Below are 17599 nucleotides of genomic sequence, written 5' to 3'. Positions count from 1 at the left end.
GGCATTGAAAAAATAGAGCACAGCCCGGACCAGGCGGAAGACAAACTCGTTAAAGTACCATTTAGAAGCTTCTGTATTGAGACTGTGTGTTCCTCCAGTCACAAAAATGGCATTGTTTCAATAAATATTGAACGTTTTATCAAAGAAATGATCACATTTGTTATAACAGCACCTATAATATACAGTAAAAGCAGGACTTTCATTTCTTTAATATATGATCACTCTTGCCCTGTGATGACCTGGCGACTTGTCCAGGGTGTCCCCTGCCTTTCGCCCGTAGACAGCTGGGATAGGCTCCAGCTTGCCTGCGACCCTGTAGAACAGGATAAAGCGGCTAGAGATAATGAGATGAGATGATCACTCTTGCCTGAACCTGTCATTGTGAATGAAATTGTTACTAGAGAACAGGGAATTAATGCTATTTGAATTACAGAAATGTCGATTAATATATTTGGCGGTCTGTAAGTTTTACCCCCATGGGCTATGCCTATGTAGAAAGCGCTTTACAAAATGGCTGAAGGGAGAAATACTACACTAACTACTGTATATTTACCTGAGCCCAAGGCTTTATTCAGAACTTCGGTCTCAGATTAACTCCTCTGAAATATATGGGCTCTATCAATTCTTCTTAACATGACAGATTTCCCATCAAATAAAAAATTCTCAGCAATAACTTCAGGAACCCGAAGAGCTCCTGTCAGTTTCTACTGATAAACTATTAATTGGACATTTTAACCCATCTCATCTCATTATCTCTAGCCGCTTTATCCTGTTCTACAGGGTCGCAGGCAAGCTGGAGCCTATCCCAGCTGACTACGGGCGAAAGGCGGGGTACACCCTGGACAAGTCGCCAGGTCATCACAGGGCTGACACATAGACAAACAACCATTCACACTCACATTCACACCTACTGTCAATTTAGAGTCTCCAGTTAACCTAACCTGCATGTCTTTGGACTGTGGGGGAAACCGGAGCTCCCTAAGGAGCACCACGCGGACACTGGAGAACATGCAAACTCCGCACAGAAAGGCCCTCGCCGGCCGCTGGGCTCGAACCCGGACCTTCCTGCTTTGAGGCGACAGTGCTAACCACTACACCACCATGCCACCCCGGTTTGAAACAAATCCAGATTCATAAAATTGCATCTCATATCAATGTTCACTATTTCTAAAAATTACATTAAAAATTAAACAGATTGTCCATATGTAGGAATACCGTGAGTCAAAAAGGATAAAATATGGTGTCTGAAATAATTTTTAAAAATCTTCCAAAATATACACTCACTGGCCACTTTAATAGCAACTTGTTCTTGGTTCTAAGATCCCTGTTCTTGGCTGCAGGAGTGGAACTCAATGTGGTCTTCTTCTGCTGCATGCGGAGATGCTTTTCTGCTCACCACGGTTGCAAAGAGTTGCTATGAGTTGCTGTCCTATATTCTTCCTGGCAAAAAAGATTGAGCCAATCTGTCCATTTTCCTCTGACCTCTCTTATCAACAAGACGTTTGTTTCCACCCACAGAACTGTCGCTCACTCAATGTTATGTTTTTTGTTTTTCACACCATTCCACAGTGCACGTAACACCCATGCCACAGTGAAAGAAAGTCACACTTTGAGATTGTAACTTTTCCCATGGTGTTGTGGTTAGCACTGTCACCTCACAGCAAGAAAGTCCGGGTTCGAGCCCAGTGGCTGATGGGGGCCTTTCTGTGTGGAGTTTGCGTGTTCTCCCCATGTCTGTGTGGGTTTCCTCTGGGTGCTCCGGTTTCCCCCACAGTCCAAAGACATGCCAGGTTAGGTTAATTGGTGTCTCTAAATTGACTGTAGGTGTGAATGTGAGTGTGAATGGTTGTCTGTCTCTATGTGTCAGCCCTGTGATGACCTGATGACTTGTCCAGGGTGTACCCCGCCTTTCACCCATAGTCAGCTGACATAGGCTTCAGCTTGTCTGCGACCCTGCACAGGATAAACGGATATGGATAATGGATGGATGGATGGATGGATGGATGGATGGATGGATTTTTGTCTCTATGTGTCAGCCCTGTGATGACCTGGCGACTTGTCCAGGATGTACCCTGCCTCTCACTCATAGTCAGCTGGGATAGGCTCCATCTTGCCCGCGACCCAGCACAGGATAAGTGGTTATGGATAATGGATGGATGGATGGATTGAACAACTGGGAGTTGATGGAAGAGATGTCAGAATTTTGAAAATCCTATACTGGGAACAAGTGGCTGCAATATCAATCAATGGAGAACTCAGTGAATGGACACAAATCAAAGGAGGTGTGAGACAAAGATGTGTAATATCACCAGATTTATTCTCCCTTTATGCTGAAGAAATTATGAGGAAAGTAAAACAAAGAACAGACCAGATACTCTTCACCATCAATGGCATATGTCCAGAACATCAGATATGCCAATGACACAGTTCTCCTCTCCAAAAATGAAGAAGATTTAGAACAGTTTTTAAAGATTCTGAAAGAAGAAAGTGAAGAAAGAGGGCTGAACATCAACAAGAAGAAAACAAAAATGATGGTATTCTCCAAAGATAAATCCATCCATCCATTATCCGTAACCACTTATCCTGTGTCATTGCTGAAGAAAACACGTTTGGAGTTTGCCCAACAGCATGTGGCAGACTCCCCAAACACATGGAAGAAGATTCTCTGGTCAGATGAGACTAAAATTGATCTTTTTGGCCATCATGGGAAATGCCATGTGTGGCGCAAACCCAAGACCATTCCTACAGCGAAGCATGGTGGTGGCAGCATGATGCTGTGGGGATGTTTTTCTTCTGCAGGGACAGGAAAGCTGGTCAGGACTGAAGGAAAAATGGATGACATTAAATACAGGGCAATTCTGGAGGAAAACCTGTTTGAGTTGGTCAGAGGTTTGAGACTGGGACGAAGGTTCACGTTCCAGCAGGACAATGACCCTAAACATACTGCTAAAGCTACACTCAAGTGGTTTAAAGGGAAACATTTAAATGTCTTGGAATGGCCTAGTCAAAGCCCTGACCTCAATCCAATTGAGAATCTGTGGCATAACTTGAAGATTGCTATACACCAACGCAACCCATCTAACTCGAAGGAGTTTTGCCTTGAGGAATGGGCAAAAATCCCAGTGGCTAGATGTGCTAAGCTAATTGCATCTGTATGCTTCTTTCTGTTATAGATCTCATAACAAATATGACCTTATTAGCCTTATTTTATTGACAGTCCTAATTGAAGTGTAAATTCAAACTACAGCTATCATCCTCTTAAACTCTAAACATCAGTGAAATTACCAGCTATTACGATCCACCATGCCGAGTTCAATCACAAGCTGCTAGCTGTCTTGTCTTTAGTAAGGGTTCGAGGGTGTTTTTTTTTTTTTAACAATGCCCAGCTGCTATGAAATGCCTGTACGGGAACATTTCTTCCAGGATTTATGATGAAACCTCTTGTGGTTAGAGTGTGCTCTGTTTTAAATGGGAGTTCCAAAACAATGATAATTAAATTAAAATGGAATAAAACACTTTATCGCTCTCGCTCAGATGGACTGAGGGGGTGCTGATGTGTTTGGACGACCCCATGCCAGTGCAACCTTCTGTAGCTCTGCTTTTAGTTTCGCTGTTATAGCTGGCCATGCTGGAGTCTCAGCTTGCAACATGATTATCATATACACCATATGTCACGTATCGCACACTCCAAACAGGATTAATGATCTGTTGCTGCTTTTTTTTTTCTTTTAACCAGGCTGTATAGACACTTCTGCTATCCGAGACAATGCTGGTTTAAGATCCTGAGGTGGTGCTCCTGCTCTCATCACCTGGACTTTAAATCCCTGCTCTGTTATGATTTTAATTAGCTGCACGTCAGCTCCACTGACAGGAAATTCAAACCTTCACTGGAATGTTTATTTGGTGCTCTGAAGCTCCCATATACGCTTATGTGTTTATTATTCTGTGTTGATATTTTCTACTGATAATTGTCTGAAACTCGGGGATTGTTACTGTTTCTTGGGGCTCGGTTCCTCCAAAAGCTTCTTTTTTTCTGAGATTAGCATTAGTGAGTTTTTCCGTGCCACTTTTGCTTTGACTTGCTCATTAAGGCATCCAGGTGTAGCGTTCTAGAAAGCTAAAGCCGCTTTGTTACAATGGCTGAGCTACACAAAATAGGTTACAATAAACTGAACAATTTCGCATTTAATCACTGATTCCATTTAAACCAACCAATCGTGATGTAATGATTACAGGAGATGCTTTAGGTGTTACATTTATTCATTTATTTGTTTGTTTGTTTGTTTGTTTAATCCATTCATTCATCTTCAGTAAGATGAATCCTGGTAAAGGATGTTGTGGAACTGGAATCTGTGCTAGGAATACTGGGTGTGATGCGGGAATACAGACTGGTTGAAACACATACACACTTATAGGCCCTGTCCACACGGCAACAGATTCAGGTGAATCTGATAAAATTGTTTATTGTTTTGGCCTGGCGTCCACACGGCACCGGCGTTTTGGGTGCCCCAAAACGAAATCTTTTGAGAACGGGTTCCAGAGTGAAAAAATCTGGCAACGGCGCCGTTGCGAAGTCGTCTGGATGAGTAGAACGGATTTGTTTACGATGACGTCACAACCACATGACTGTCAGTGCTTCACGCCGGGTAGAAGTGTAACAAACTCGATGCGAGTTGTCAACAAATCCTATAACTTGGTTCATGAAATGCGCTTACAAAATATTTTCACTGTGAATATTTATTGTGTAATGGTGCAAAGTGAGAGAGAGAGAGAGAGAGAGAGAGAGAGAGTGAGAGAATAGCCCTTAGGGCAGAGTCTTTAGTCCAAACACTGTGGAAGCAGTACCAAACCACGCACCGCCCGTGCGCTTTCCAAAAACAAAAACAATCCCGCCAGCAAAAATAGGAAAAAAAAAAGGAGCGATCTCACCTCTTCAGATGTTGGTTTAAGTCCGACAATACATTCCTCAAAAAGGGCGTAGAACAACAAAGTAATCCATCAACGTGTAGCATTCAATTTATTCTGGACCATTAAAGAATTCTGGAGGATATCAGAATGTTGGCGTACTGGCTTCCATCTACCCCCATTCATTCCTCTTTCCGCGTCTTTCGTTTTACGCTACTGATTAATAATCAAAACTTTATGTGGCTGATGCTACAGAAGAAGGGGTTTATGCGCATGCGTCTACTTCTTCTATTGTTCTGGTGTCTCCGATGGGACCGTCTTACAGCGCACGTAGAGGTGTGGCATGTGTATTGCATCGTTTTCAGCAAGCGTTGCGTTGCAATAGGTACCTGATATTTTACTGATCCGTTGCCCATGTGGACGCGATATTTAAAAAAAAAAATCTCGTTGCCATTGTCGTGTGGATGTAGCCTTAGTCACCCCATCAACCTACTGGGATGCTTTTGGAAAGAAATCTGAGAATACAGAGGAAACCTGCATGGATGAACAGGGTGAACATGCAACTGAAAAAAAGCCATTTCTATTTCTTTTTTTAAAATTAATATGTTACTTCACCCCCAACTTTGAGTCTAACTCCACCCAATTTTGCAAAGCATTAAATAGTAGGCAAGAGGCCAGATGGTGGTGGTGGGGTGGGGTGGATGAGCAGGGAGTATAAACTCCTGTGAGTGATAAGTCTTGATTAGCATTAGAAAGTGAGCACAGTTTTAAGCTAGCCGCACACTACGCCAATCCACGCGGTACCGAACCGTCCCATTTCAGAGCCGACTCCCGACAGGGCACGCACATATCCCCGACTCACTCACAACTGTTGACGAGAAGCGACACCAAACGAGATTATGCGAACTAAGCATCATAACAAACATTCCGCTAAATATCACGTGACAACTTAATAGCTTTGTGATTGGCTATTGGATATAGTTACTGTTAAATCCAACACTTGAAGATGCTACAGGCTGAATTACAAATGACACAACATGGAATATGTAGCGCACTATCTAGGCTGCATGAGCTATTATTTCCAACCTTAAATAGTGCACTTATATAGGGGAGTTAAAGCGATTTGGAATTCAGCCACACAACTTGAGCAGAGTGGCTTTCCAGCCCACTGTGTCTATGGATAAAGCTTCAGTCTATGGAATTACAGTATATACCTGCATTACACTCTCAAAAGAGATGTGTTAAAAACAACACATATTTAACACATCAGCGTGTTTATATAAGGACAACACAGTTTGTGTTAATAAATGTGTTGAACTCTATAACACAGTAACTGTGTTGAACTATTTAACACACTAGTGTGTTAAAACAACACAGTTTGTGTTTTATTTATTTATTTAAATAAATAAATAAAACGGGGCGGCACGGTGGTGTAGTGGTTAGCGCTGTTGCCTCACAGCAAGAAGGTCCTGGGTTCGAGCCCCGGGGCCGGCGAGGGCCTTTCTGTGTGGAGTTTGCATGTTCTCCCCGTGTCCGCGTGGGTTTCCTCCGGGTGCTCCGGTTTCCCCCACAGTCCAAAGACATGCAGGTTAGGTTAACTGGTGACTCTAAATTGACCGTAGGTGTGAGTGTGAATGGTTGTCTGTGTCTATGTGTCAGCCCTGTGATGACCTGGCGACTTGTCCAGGGTGTACCCCGCCTTTCGCCCGTAGTCAGCTGGGATAGGCTCCAGCTTGCCTGCGACCCTGTAGAACAGGATAAAGCGGCTAGAGATAATGAGATGAGAAATAAATAAAACACAAACTGTGTTGTTTTAACACACTAGTGTGTTAAATAGTTCAATACAGTTACTGTGTTATAGAGTTCAACACATTTATTAACACAAACTGTGTTGTCCTTATATAAACACGCTGATGTGTTAAATATGTGTTGTTTTTAACACATCTCTTTTGAGAGTGTAGGTGCTACCAACACGTATTTCTCGCGCTAGAAATTGTGTTTAATGATGTCACGTGTTATATGCGAAATATATGATTGGCTATTGCTAGCGACTCTCGCCGATCAGTCTGGCTCCCGATTAGTTTTTCGAATCGGCTGTGAGATGAGTCAGTACCATCGAAAACTAGTCTTTACGCCTGACTCGCGACTTCAGTTGGCTCGGTACGCTGAAAATCGGTGTAGTGTGCGGCTAGCTTTACAGACCCCCACTCAAGGGCGGGGGCCGGTTGAGGTGGGCCATCCACCTCTGTCGTCTTCTTCCGCTTTATCCGGGACCGGGTCGCGGAGGCAGCAGTCTAAGCAGGGAAGCCCAAACTTCCCTTTCCCCAGACACCTCGGCCAGCTCCTCGGGAAGAACACCGAGGCGTTCCCAGGCCAGCCGAGAGACATAGTCCCTCCAGCGTGTCCTGGGTCTTCCCCGGGGCCTCCTCCCGGGGGGACATGCCTGGAACACCTCCCCAGGGAGGCGTCCAGGAGGCATCCGAAAAAGATGCCCGAGCCACCTCAGCTGATTCCTCTCGATGTGGAGCAGCAGCGGCTCTACTCCGAGCTCCTCCCGAGTGACTGTGCTTCTCACCCTATCTCTAAGGGAGCGCCCAGCCACCCTGCGAAGGAAACTCATTTCGGCCGCTTGTATCCGCGATCTTGTCCTTTCGGTCATTACCCAAAGCTCATGACCATAGGTGAGAGTCGGAACGTAGATCGACCGGTAAATTGAGAGCTTCGCCTTTTGGCTCAGCTCCTTCTTCACCACAACGGACCGGTAAAGCGACCGCATCACTGCGGAGGCTGCACCGATCCGCCTGTCGATCTCACGCTCCATCCTTCCCTCACTCGTGAACAAGATCCCGAGATACTTAAACTCCTCCACTTGAGGCAGAACTTCTCCACCAACCTGGAGAGGGCAAGCCACCCTTTTCCGGTCGAGAACCATGGCCTCGGACTTGGAGGTGCTGATTCTCATCCCAGCCGCTTCACACTCGACTGCAAACCGCCCCAGTGCATGCTGAAGGTCCTGGTTTGAAGAAGCCAACAGGACAACATCATCCGCAAAAAGCAGAGATGAAATCCTGTGGTTCCCAAACAGGATTCCTTCTGGCCCCTGGCTGCGCCTAGAAATTCTGTCCATAAAAATTATGAACAGAACCGGTGACAAAGGGCAGCCCTGCCGGAGTCCAACATGCACTGGGAACAGGTCTGACTTACTGCCGGCAATGCGAACCAGACTCCTGCTCCGTTCGTACAGGGACCGGACAACCCTTAGCAAAGAGCCCCGAACCCCATACTCCCGAAGCACCCCCCACAGAATACTACGGGGAACACGGTCGAATGCCTTCTCCAGATCCACAAAGCACATGTGGACTGGTTGGGCAAACTCCCATGAACCCTCGAGCACCCTATGAAGGGTATAGAGCTGGTCCAGTGTTCCGCGACCAGGACGAAAACCGCATTGTTCCTCCTGGATCCGAGGTTCGACTATTGGTCGAATTCTCCTCTCCAGTACCCTGGAGTAAACCTTCCCTGGGAGGCTGAGAAGTGTGATTCCCCTATAATTGGGGCACACTCTCCGGTCCCCTTTCTTAAAAAGAGGGACCACCACCCCAGTCTGCCACTCCAGAGGCACTGTCCCTGACCGCCACGCGATGTTGCAGAGGCGTGTCAACCAAGACAGCCCCACAACATCCAGAGACTTGAGATACTCAGGGCGGATCTCATCCACCCCCGGTGCCTTGCCACCGAGGAGCTTGCAAACCACCTCAGTGACTTCGGCTTGGGTAATGGATGAGTCCACCTCTGAGTCATCAGCCTCAGTCTCCTCAGTGGAAGACATGACGGTGGGATTGAGGAGATCCTCAAAGTATTCCTTCCACCGCCCGACAATGTCCCCAGTCGAGGTCAACAGCTCCCCACCCGCACTGTAAACAGTGTTGGCAGAGTACTGCTTCCCCCTCCTGAGGCGCCGGACGGTTTGCCAGAATTTCTTCGAGGCCGACCGATAGTCCTTCTCCATGGCCTCCCCAAACTCCTCCCAGTTCCGAGTTTTTGCCTCCGCAACTGCCCGAGCTGCAGCACGCCTGGCCTGCCGATACCCGTCAGCTGCCTCGGGAGTCCCGGAGGTTAACATGGCCCGATAGGACTCCTTCTTCAGCTTGACGGCATCCCTTACTTCTGGTGTCCACCACCGGGTTCGGGGATTGCCGCCACGACAGGCACCGGAGACCTTGCGGCCACAGCTCTGAACAGCTGCGTCCACAATGGAGGTAGAGAACATGGTCCACTCAGACTCAATGTCCCCCGCCTCCCTCGGAAGCTGGGAAAAGCTCTCCCGGAGGTGGGAGTTAAAGACCTCCCCGACAGAGTGCTCAGCCAGACGTTCCCAGCAGACCCTCACCATACGTTTGGGCCTGCCAGGTCTGTCCAGCTTCCTCCTCCGCCAGCGGATCCAACTCACCACCAGGTGGTGATCAGTTGACAGCTCAGCCCCTCTCTTCACCCGAGTGTCCAAGACATAGGGCCGGAGATCAGATGAAACGACTACAAAGTCTATCATTGACCTCCGACCTAAGGTGTCCTGGTGCCACGTGCACTTATGGACACCCCTATGCTCGAACATGGTGTTCGTTATGGACAAACCGTGACTAGCACAGAAGTCCAATAACAAAACACCACTCGGGTTCAGATCGGGGAGGCCGTTCCTCCCAACCACGCCCCTCCAGGTGTCACTGTCATCTCCAACGTGAGCATTGAAGTCCCCCAGTAACACAATGGAGTCCCCAGTCTGAGCACTCCTCAGTACCTCTCCCAGGGACTCCAAGAAGGCCGGATACTCTATACTGCTATTTGGGCCATAGGCACAAACAACAGCAAGAGCCCTCTCCCCAATCCGAAGGCGCAGCGAGGCGACCCTCTCGTTCACTGGGGTAAACTCCAACACATGGCGGCTGAGCTGGGGAGCTATAAGCAAGCCCACACCAGCCCGCCGCCGCTCACCACGGGCGACTCCAGAGAAGTGGAGAGTCCAGCCCCTCTCGAGGAGCTGGGTTCCAGAGCCCAAGCTGTGCGTGGAGGTGAGCCCGACTATCTCTAGCCGGTACCTCTCAACCTCCCGCACAAGCTCAGGCTCTTTCCCCCCCAGCGAAGTGACATTCCATGTCCCAACAGCCAGCCGCTGTGTCCGGGGATCAGGTCGTCGAGGCCCCTGCCTTCGACTGCCACCCAATCCACATTGCACCAGTCCCCTACTGCTACCTCTGTGGGTGGTGAACCCACAGGAGGTCGGGCCCACGTCAGCTCTTCGGGCTGAGCCCGGCCGGGCCCCACCGTCCACCTCTGATTTTAATAAATACTTCATGATGTAGAGACATACCGAACGGTCAACTCTACGTCAGCATCGGCCTTGAAAGGTTCAGGATGATTGAATCCATTAGATCTCGTTTTGAGCCATTTTCAACTAATAAAATGCTGATTTTTATAAAAATGGTAATTTAAAAAAAAAAAAAATTACCATTTTTATAAAAAAAAATCAGCATTTTATTAGTTGAAAATGGCTCAAAACGAGATCAGGATGATCAGGATCAAAAAGGTTCAGGATGATTGAATCCATTAGATCTCGTTTTGAGCCATTTTCAACTAATAAAATGCTGATTTTTATAAAAATGGTAATTTTTTTTGTCAATATTAAGAAGAGCGTCAATGTGTTTCATCGCAGTACAGCTATCTCAATTAGTTTACAGCTCAAAAACACATTTAAGTGTGCAGTACCTCTTTAAATAAAACGTTTATATTATTTTATTTGGTTTGTCTCGGCTTCTTTGGTTGGTTGTTGTTTTGGTATTTGTGTTTCTTTCTTTCTTTCTTTCTTTCTTTCTTTCTTTCTTTCTTTCTTTCTTTCTTTCTTTCTTTCTTTCTTGTTGTTTTAAGAGCTAAACGAGGGCCAAGTATAGTGAACTTCAAACTCAAAATTGGGGAGAAAAAATAGTGAACACTCCAGCTTTATTATTATTATTATTATTATTATTATTATTATATTTGGTTTGTCTTAGCTTCTTTCTTTCTTTCTTTCTTTCTTTCTTTCTTTCTTTCTTTCTTTCTTCATATTTCTTTGATTTCTGTCTTTCTTTTTTCAAAGTAAAAATTGGGGGGAAATAGTGAGCATTACAGCTTTATCCTTTATTATTATTATTATTATTATTATTATTATTATTATTATTTGGTTTGTGTTTTTTATTTTGGTTTCTTTCTTTCTTTGTCGCTGTTTTTAGGACCTACAGTACACGAGGGCCAAATATAGTGAAGTTCAAAGTCAAAATTGGGGAGAAAAAATAGTGAGCATTATAGCTTTATTATTATTATTATTATTATTATTATTATAAATGTTTTTGTTTGTTTGTCTCAGCTTGTATGGTTGGTTCTTGTTTTGGTGTTTGTGTTTTTTATTTTGGTTTCTTTCTTTCTTTCTTTCTTTCTTTCTTTCTTTCTTTCTTTCTTTCTATTTCTTTGATTTCTGTCTTTCTTTTTTTCAAAGTAAAAATTGGGGGAAAAATAGTGAGCATTACAGCTTTATCCTTTATTATTATTATTATTATTATTATTATTATTATTATTATTATTATTATTACCTCCGCCAAGGAGGTTATGTTTTTGGTAGCGTTGGTTTGTTTGTTTGTTGGTTTGTTTGTCTGTTAGCAACATTACGGAAAAAGTAATGAACGGATTGCTCTGAATTTTTTTCCAGAGGTGTGACTGGGCACAAGTAACAATCCATTACATTTTGGCGGTGAGCCGGATCACCTTCTGGATCCCGGATTATTTTAAAGGATTCTTGGCGGAGGTCTGCGCTCTCCGAGTGCTTTTATAGTTATTATTATTATTATTATTATTATTATTATTTGGTTTGTCTTTCTTTCTTTCTTTCTTTCTTTCTTTCTTTCTTTCTTTCTTTCTTTCTTTCTTTCTTTGTCGCTGTTTTTAGGACCTACAGTACATGAGGGTCAAATATAGTGAAGTTCAAAGTCAAAATTGGGGAGAAAAAATAATGAGCATTACAGCTTTATCCTCATAATCATCATCATTATTATTATTATTATTATTATTATTTTGGTTTGTTTGTCTCAGCTTGTTTGGTTGGTTCTTGTTTTGGTGTTTGTGTTTTTTATTTGGGTTTGCTTCTTTCTTTCTTTCTTTCTTTCTTTCTTTCTTTCTTTCTTTCTTTCTTTCTTTCTTTCTTTCTTTCTTTCTTTCTTTCTTTCTTTCTTTGTCGCTGTTTTTAGAACCTACAGTAAATGAGGGCCAAATATAGTGAACTTCAAAGTCAAAATTGGGGAGAAAAAATAGTGAGCATTATAGCTTTATTATTATTATTATTATTATTATTAATTTTTTTTTTTTTTTTTTTACCAGATCTTGCCACAAAAACACACCAGAGGACTGAAACACTGATGAGGGACTAAACAAAGGCATTTCCATCCCTCCCACTGATAAACATTATTATCCTATTCTAACACGCCTGCTTTTCCCAGAAACAATATGCTGGCACTCGGTTGTGCATTTCTGTAGAAAATCCATTGTTTCCCAGAATAAAGTAAGTAAGAAAGTATGGAAGTAAGTCAGTAAATAAATAATCCCACACACAATGTGTCCCGAGTGTATTTCCCGGACAGTCAATCTGCAACTCTCGCCGTCTTGAGAGCTGAAATGATTGACTGCTGCGATCCCAAATTAACTCTCATAAGATCAGTTCAGTTTGAAGAAGTGCAATCTGTCTTTGATCTCCACGCTGGTGTGTTGTGCTGCGTTTTCTTTTCCTCCCCTCATTATTTTATGTCCATCTTCAAACAACATCAAACCCGATTCCTCAACCTCCCCCCACCCATCTTCGATCGAGATCACAGAGATGCAAATTTTTTTAAGCCTTACAGCTTTGCATTAAACAATATATGGCATTCAGCAAACAAATAAGTATGTAATAAATAAAAGGGACAGGGAGTAATACGGCAAGAACTGGAGCAGAAATGACTGCTATCTGCCTGTGTGAGAAAATGAGGAAATGTACGATGGATGGAGAACGCTGGCGATGACTCAGTGCACAATAAAACAGTCTGTGGTCCTCCCGCGCTGTCTCACTTGGGTACGGCATGGGGGAATTCTACACGCAAGAGCAGATGAAGCTTCAGTCATTTTCCTCAAAGCCATCTTTCCATTCTATTCCTCCAATTTCTCCTCAACCATCAAACTTCACAAAGTGATCCTGTGGTTTTAATCAGAGTAGCTGAATATTACAAAAGTCTTCCAAACAAATCTGGACTTTGAGGAGAAAACATGCTCTGCTCACACACAGCACTCTGAAACCTGTTGGATACATTTTCATGATTTTTTAAAATTAATCTGATTAGTCAGAAGGTTAAGATACTAAGATTGCTTATTCTAAAGCATTACAATTTCTACTGATATCGGGTTGTTCTTCCTTTTCCGAAGATGACCATGTCTACTGGTTAGGTTGAAGTCGATCTGGTGTGGACCCGAATATGGCTGATAAGACCAAACCGGGTGAAGAACCCTCTCCCATAGGCCCACAGGTAGGGCACCGGTGGGTGGGTGGAGCATAGGAGGTGCTGCATGCTCTTGCCTTGCGAAGTTGCTGCTTCTCAACGGCCATGGAAGTACGTTGCTCTTCTGCTGTTTTGGCTCCTTGCCAAATGAAACTACACCAGGCTGGTCGGTCTGCTGCCAGAGACTCCCAGGACTCATTGTCAGTTGAGAAGTCTTTCAGGGAGACTTTCAAATTCTCCTTGAGGAGCTCTCTCTGGCCACCAACAGAGCGCTTGCCATGGCAGAGTTCTCCGTAGAGGAGTTGTTTGGGGATGCAGTTGTCTGGCATACAAGTGACATGACCTGCCCATCTGACTTGTGCCTTGCGCATGATGGTGGTGACGCTGGTCATGCCTGCTCTACTCAGGACCTCAGTGTCTGGTACTTTGTCCTGCCAGTGGATCTTGAGGAGGTTGCGGAGTTCCTGGACTGATACTGAATTCAGAAGGAGTTGTAGAGTGGACACAAGAGCTTCAGTTAATATTCATTTCAAACCTGTGGCATGGGTGTTGGTTTGAGCCAGATGGTTTGAGTTGGTTTGAGTATTTCAGAAACTGCTGATCTCCTGGGGTTTTCACACACACAGTCTGTATACACAGAACGGTGCAAAAAACAAACAAAAAAGCATAACATTGAGTGAGGGACAGTTCTATGGATGGAAACAAATGCCTTGTTGATAAGAGAGGTCAGAGGAGAATAGCCAGATTGGTTCGAGCTTTTTTGCCAGGAAGGACCCATATAGTAACTCATATAATCACTCTTTACAACCATGGTGAGCAGAAAAGCATCTCAGCATGCAGCAGCAGAACAGAAAACCACATTGGGTTCCACTCCTGCAGCCAAGAACAGAGATCTTAGAACCAAGAACGAGTTCCTATTAAAGTGGCCGGTGAGTGTAATCAGAGTCTAGTAATAAACAAATCACAAGAATCTGCTGTACTTTTACAAACAATAGAGAATAAAACACTTTCTGTTTGAAGATGTTTATTTAACATTTATGGAAGGAGTCTCCAGTGCCAGTGTCATCAAAGGAGTTTGTGCTTTCAGCTTTAAGCTTTATTATGTTAAGAGCAGGGCAGCACACTGGTGCAGTGGTTATCACTGTCATCTCACAGCAAGAAGGTTCCAGGTTCTAACCTCATGGCCAATGGTGACCTTTCTGTGTGAAGTTTACATGTTCTCCTCGTGTCTGCATGGGTTTCCTCTGGGTGCTCTGGTTTCCCTCACAGTCCAAAGACATGCAGATTCGATAAAATACCCAGCTGCTAGGGTTTTACAAGCCAGTGCATACTTAGTGCCAGTCCCAAGCTTGGATAGTTTGGAGAGGGTTGCATCAAGATGGTCATCTGGTGTAAAACCTATGTCAAATCAAATATGCGACCCCTAACAGCAGCAGACAAAAGAAGAAGATGCTAAGAGAGAGAAAAGGTGAAAACAATAATGGTTAAAAAGTAAGATATGTTTTTCATTCATAGATGAAAAATTGATACATTTCTGTGGTATGAAAGGAATAAAATGATTACCTCCACCAACTATGTTGGAGGAGGTTATGTTTTTGCTTCCATTTGTTTCTTTGTTTGTTCCCAATCTGACTCAAAAAGTAGTGAATGTATTTTGCTGAAATTTGGTGGAAAGGTGAGCCACGGGCCAAGTAACAATTGATTCGATTTTGATGCAAATTGGAATATGTGGCTTGGAGGAAGTATGCGCTCTACCGAGTGCCTATCTAGTTCAAGATGTGCTTTAACAATCTCATCTCATTATCTGTAGCCGCTTTATCCTGTTCTACAGGGTTGCAGGCAAGCTGGAGCCTATCCCAGCTGACTATGGGCGAAAGGCGGGGTACACCCTGGACAAGTCGCCAGGTCATCACAGGGCTGACACATAGACACAGACAACCATTCACACTCACATTCACACCTACGGTCAATTTAGAGTCACCAGTTAACCTAACCTGCATGTCTTTGGACTGTGGGGGAAACCGGAGCACCCGGAGGAAACCCACGCGGACACGGGAAGAACATGCAAACTCCACACAGAAAGGCCCTTGCCGGCCCCGGGGCTCGAACCCAGGACCTTCTTGCTGTGAGGCGACAGTGCTAACCACTACACCACCGTGCCGCCTGCTTTAACAATAAGGAAAATAATCAACTTTGTGGTGGAAGCATAAGTATGACTTTACAGTGAATGCATGACATGTCAATTGCACGATATAAATATGCAGATGACTCAGCCATCATTTCTCCAGCCCTTAAGAACCATGACAATTCAGAGGATTTGGTCAACCAGTTCATGGAATGGGCTAAAACCAATGCTATGCAGTCGAACTCAAGTAAGACCTCGTTTTTAAAAAGAAAGGACATTCAGATATCTTTCCTTCTATTTTGGGCATCCCACAGTGTTATGAACTATCAATTCTTGGAATAACATTTCAAAATGATGGCAGATTTTCGTCTCATGTCCATAAGAAACTCATCAAGGTAAATAAGTGTCTGCATGTGTTGAAGGGACTCTGCAAGGAAGGACGCAATCGCAGTGAGACTGACCTACCATTCAGTTTGGTCCTCTCTACTACATATACAGTTAGGTCCATATATATTTGGACACTGACACAAATTTTGTTTTTTTTTTTACTTGTTTACTGAAACATATTCAAGTTATAGTTATATAATGGACATGGACATAAAGTCCAGACTTTCAGCTTTAATTTGAGGGTATCCACATTCAAATTGGATGAAGGGTTTAGGAGTTTCAGCTCCTTAACATGTGCCACCCTGTTTTTAAAGGGACCAAAAGTAATTGGACAATTGACTCAAAGGCTATTTCATGGGCAGGTGTGGGCAATTCCTTCGTTACGTCATTCTCAATTAAGCAGATAAAAGGTCTGGAGTTGATTTGAGGTGTGGTGCTTGCATTTGGAAGATTTTGCTGTGAAGAAAACATGCGGTCAAAGGAGCTCTCCATGCAAGTGAAACAAGCCATCCTTAAGCTGTGAAAACAGAAAAAAAAACATCCGAGAAATTGCTACAATATTAGAAGTGGCAAAATCTACAGTTTGGTACATCCTGAGAAAGAAAGAAAGCACTGGTGAACTCATCAGTGCAAAATGACCTGGATGCCCACAGAAGACAACAGTGGTGGATGGTCGCAGAATAATTTCCATGGTGAAGAGAAACCCCTTCACAACAGCCAACCAAGTGAACAACATTCTCCAGGAGGTAGGCATATCAATATCCAAATCTACCATAAAGAGAAGACTGTGTGAAAGTAAATACAGAGGGTTCACTGCACGGTGCAAGCCACTCATAAGCCTCAAGAATAAAAAGGCTAGATTGGACTTTGCTAAAAAACATCTAAAAAAAAGCCAGCACAGTTCTGGAAGAACATTCTTTGGACAGATGAAACCAAGATCAACCTCTACCAGAATGATGGAAAGAAAAAAGTATGGCAAAGGTGTGGTACAGCTCATGATCCAAAGCATACCACATCATCTGTAAAACACGGCGGAGGCAGTGTGATGGCTTGGGCATGCATGGCTGCCAGTGGCACTGGGTCACTAGTGTTTATTGATGATGTGACACAGGACAGAAGTAGCCGGATGAATTCTGAGGTATTCAGAGACATACTGTGTGCTCAAATCCAGCCAAACTGATTGGTCGGCATTTCATAATACAGATGGACAATGACCCAAAACATAAAGCCAAAGCAACCCAGGAGTTTATTAAAGCAAAGAAGTGGAATGTTCTTGAATGGCCAAGTCAGTCACCTGATCTCAACCCAATTGAGCATGCATTTCACTTGTTAAAGACTAAACTTCAGACAGAAAGGCCCACAAACAAACAGCAACTGAAAACCGCTGCAGTAAAGGCCTGGCACAGCATTAAAAAGGAGGAAACACAGCGTCTGGTGATGTCCATGAGTTCAAGACTTCAGGCAGTCATCGCCAACAAAGGGTTTTCAACCAAGTATTAGAAATGAACATTTTATTTACAATTATTTAATTTGTCCAATTACTTTTGAGCCCCTGAAATGAAGGGATTGTGTTTAAAAAATGCTTTAGTTCCTCACATTTTTATGCAATCATTTTGTTCAACCCACTGAATTAAAG

General features: G+C 44.0%; 1 protein-coding gene across 3 annotated transcripts in view; it reads left to right on the top strand.

Annotated features, from left to right (window-relative positions):
• Window positions 1–17599, top strand: part of LOC132875318 (adhesion G protein-coupled receptor L2-like) — a 407634-nt gene that overhangs the window by 375008 nt on the left and 15027 nt on the right. For 2 of the 3 annotated variants that reach the window (XM_060912616.1, XM_060912464.1), the window contains one exon: window positions 12304–12412. The exons of the other annotated variant lie outside the window; for it this stretch is intronic. In XM_060912616.1, coding sequence (XP_060768599.1) covers window positions 12304–12353 — 50 coding nt within the window. In that variant the 3' untranslated portion in view covers window positions 12354–12412. Of the gene's footprint in view, window positions 1–12303; window positions 12413–17599 lie in introns of those variants that run through there. 3 annotated transcript variants of the gene reach the window in all.

The sequence above is a fragment of the Neoarius graeffei genome, chromosome 1, assembly GCF_027579695.1.
Source record: "Neoarius graeffei isolate fNeoGra1 chromosome 1, fNeoGra1.pri, whole genome shotgun sequence".
NCBI classification, from domain to species: Eukaryota; Metazoa; Chordata; class Actinopteri; order Siluriformes; family Ariidae; genus Neoarius; species Neoarius graeffei.
This window is presented reverse-complemented; position numbering and strand designations above follow the sequence as displayed.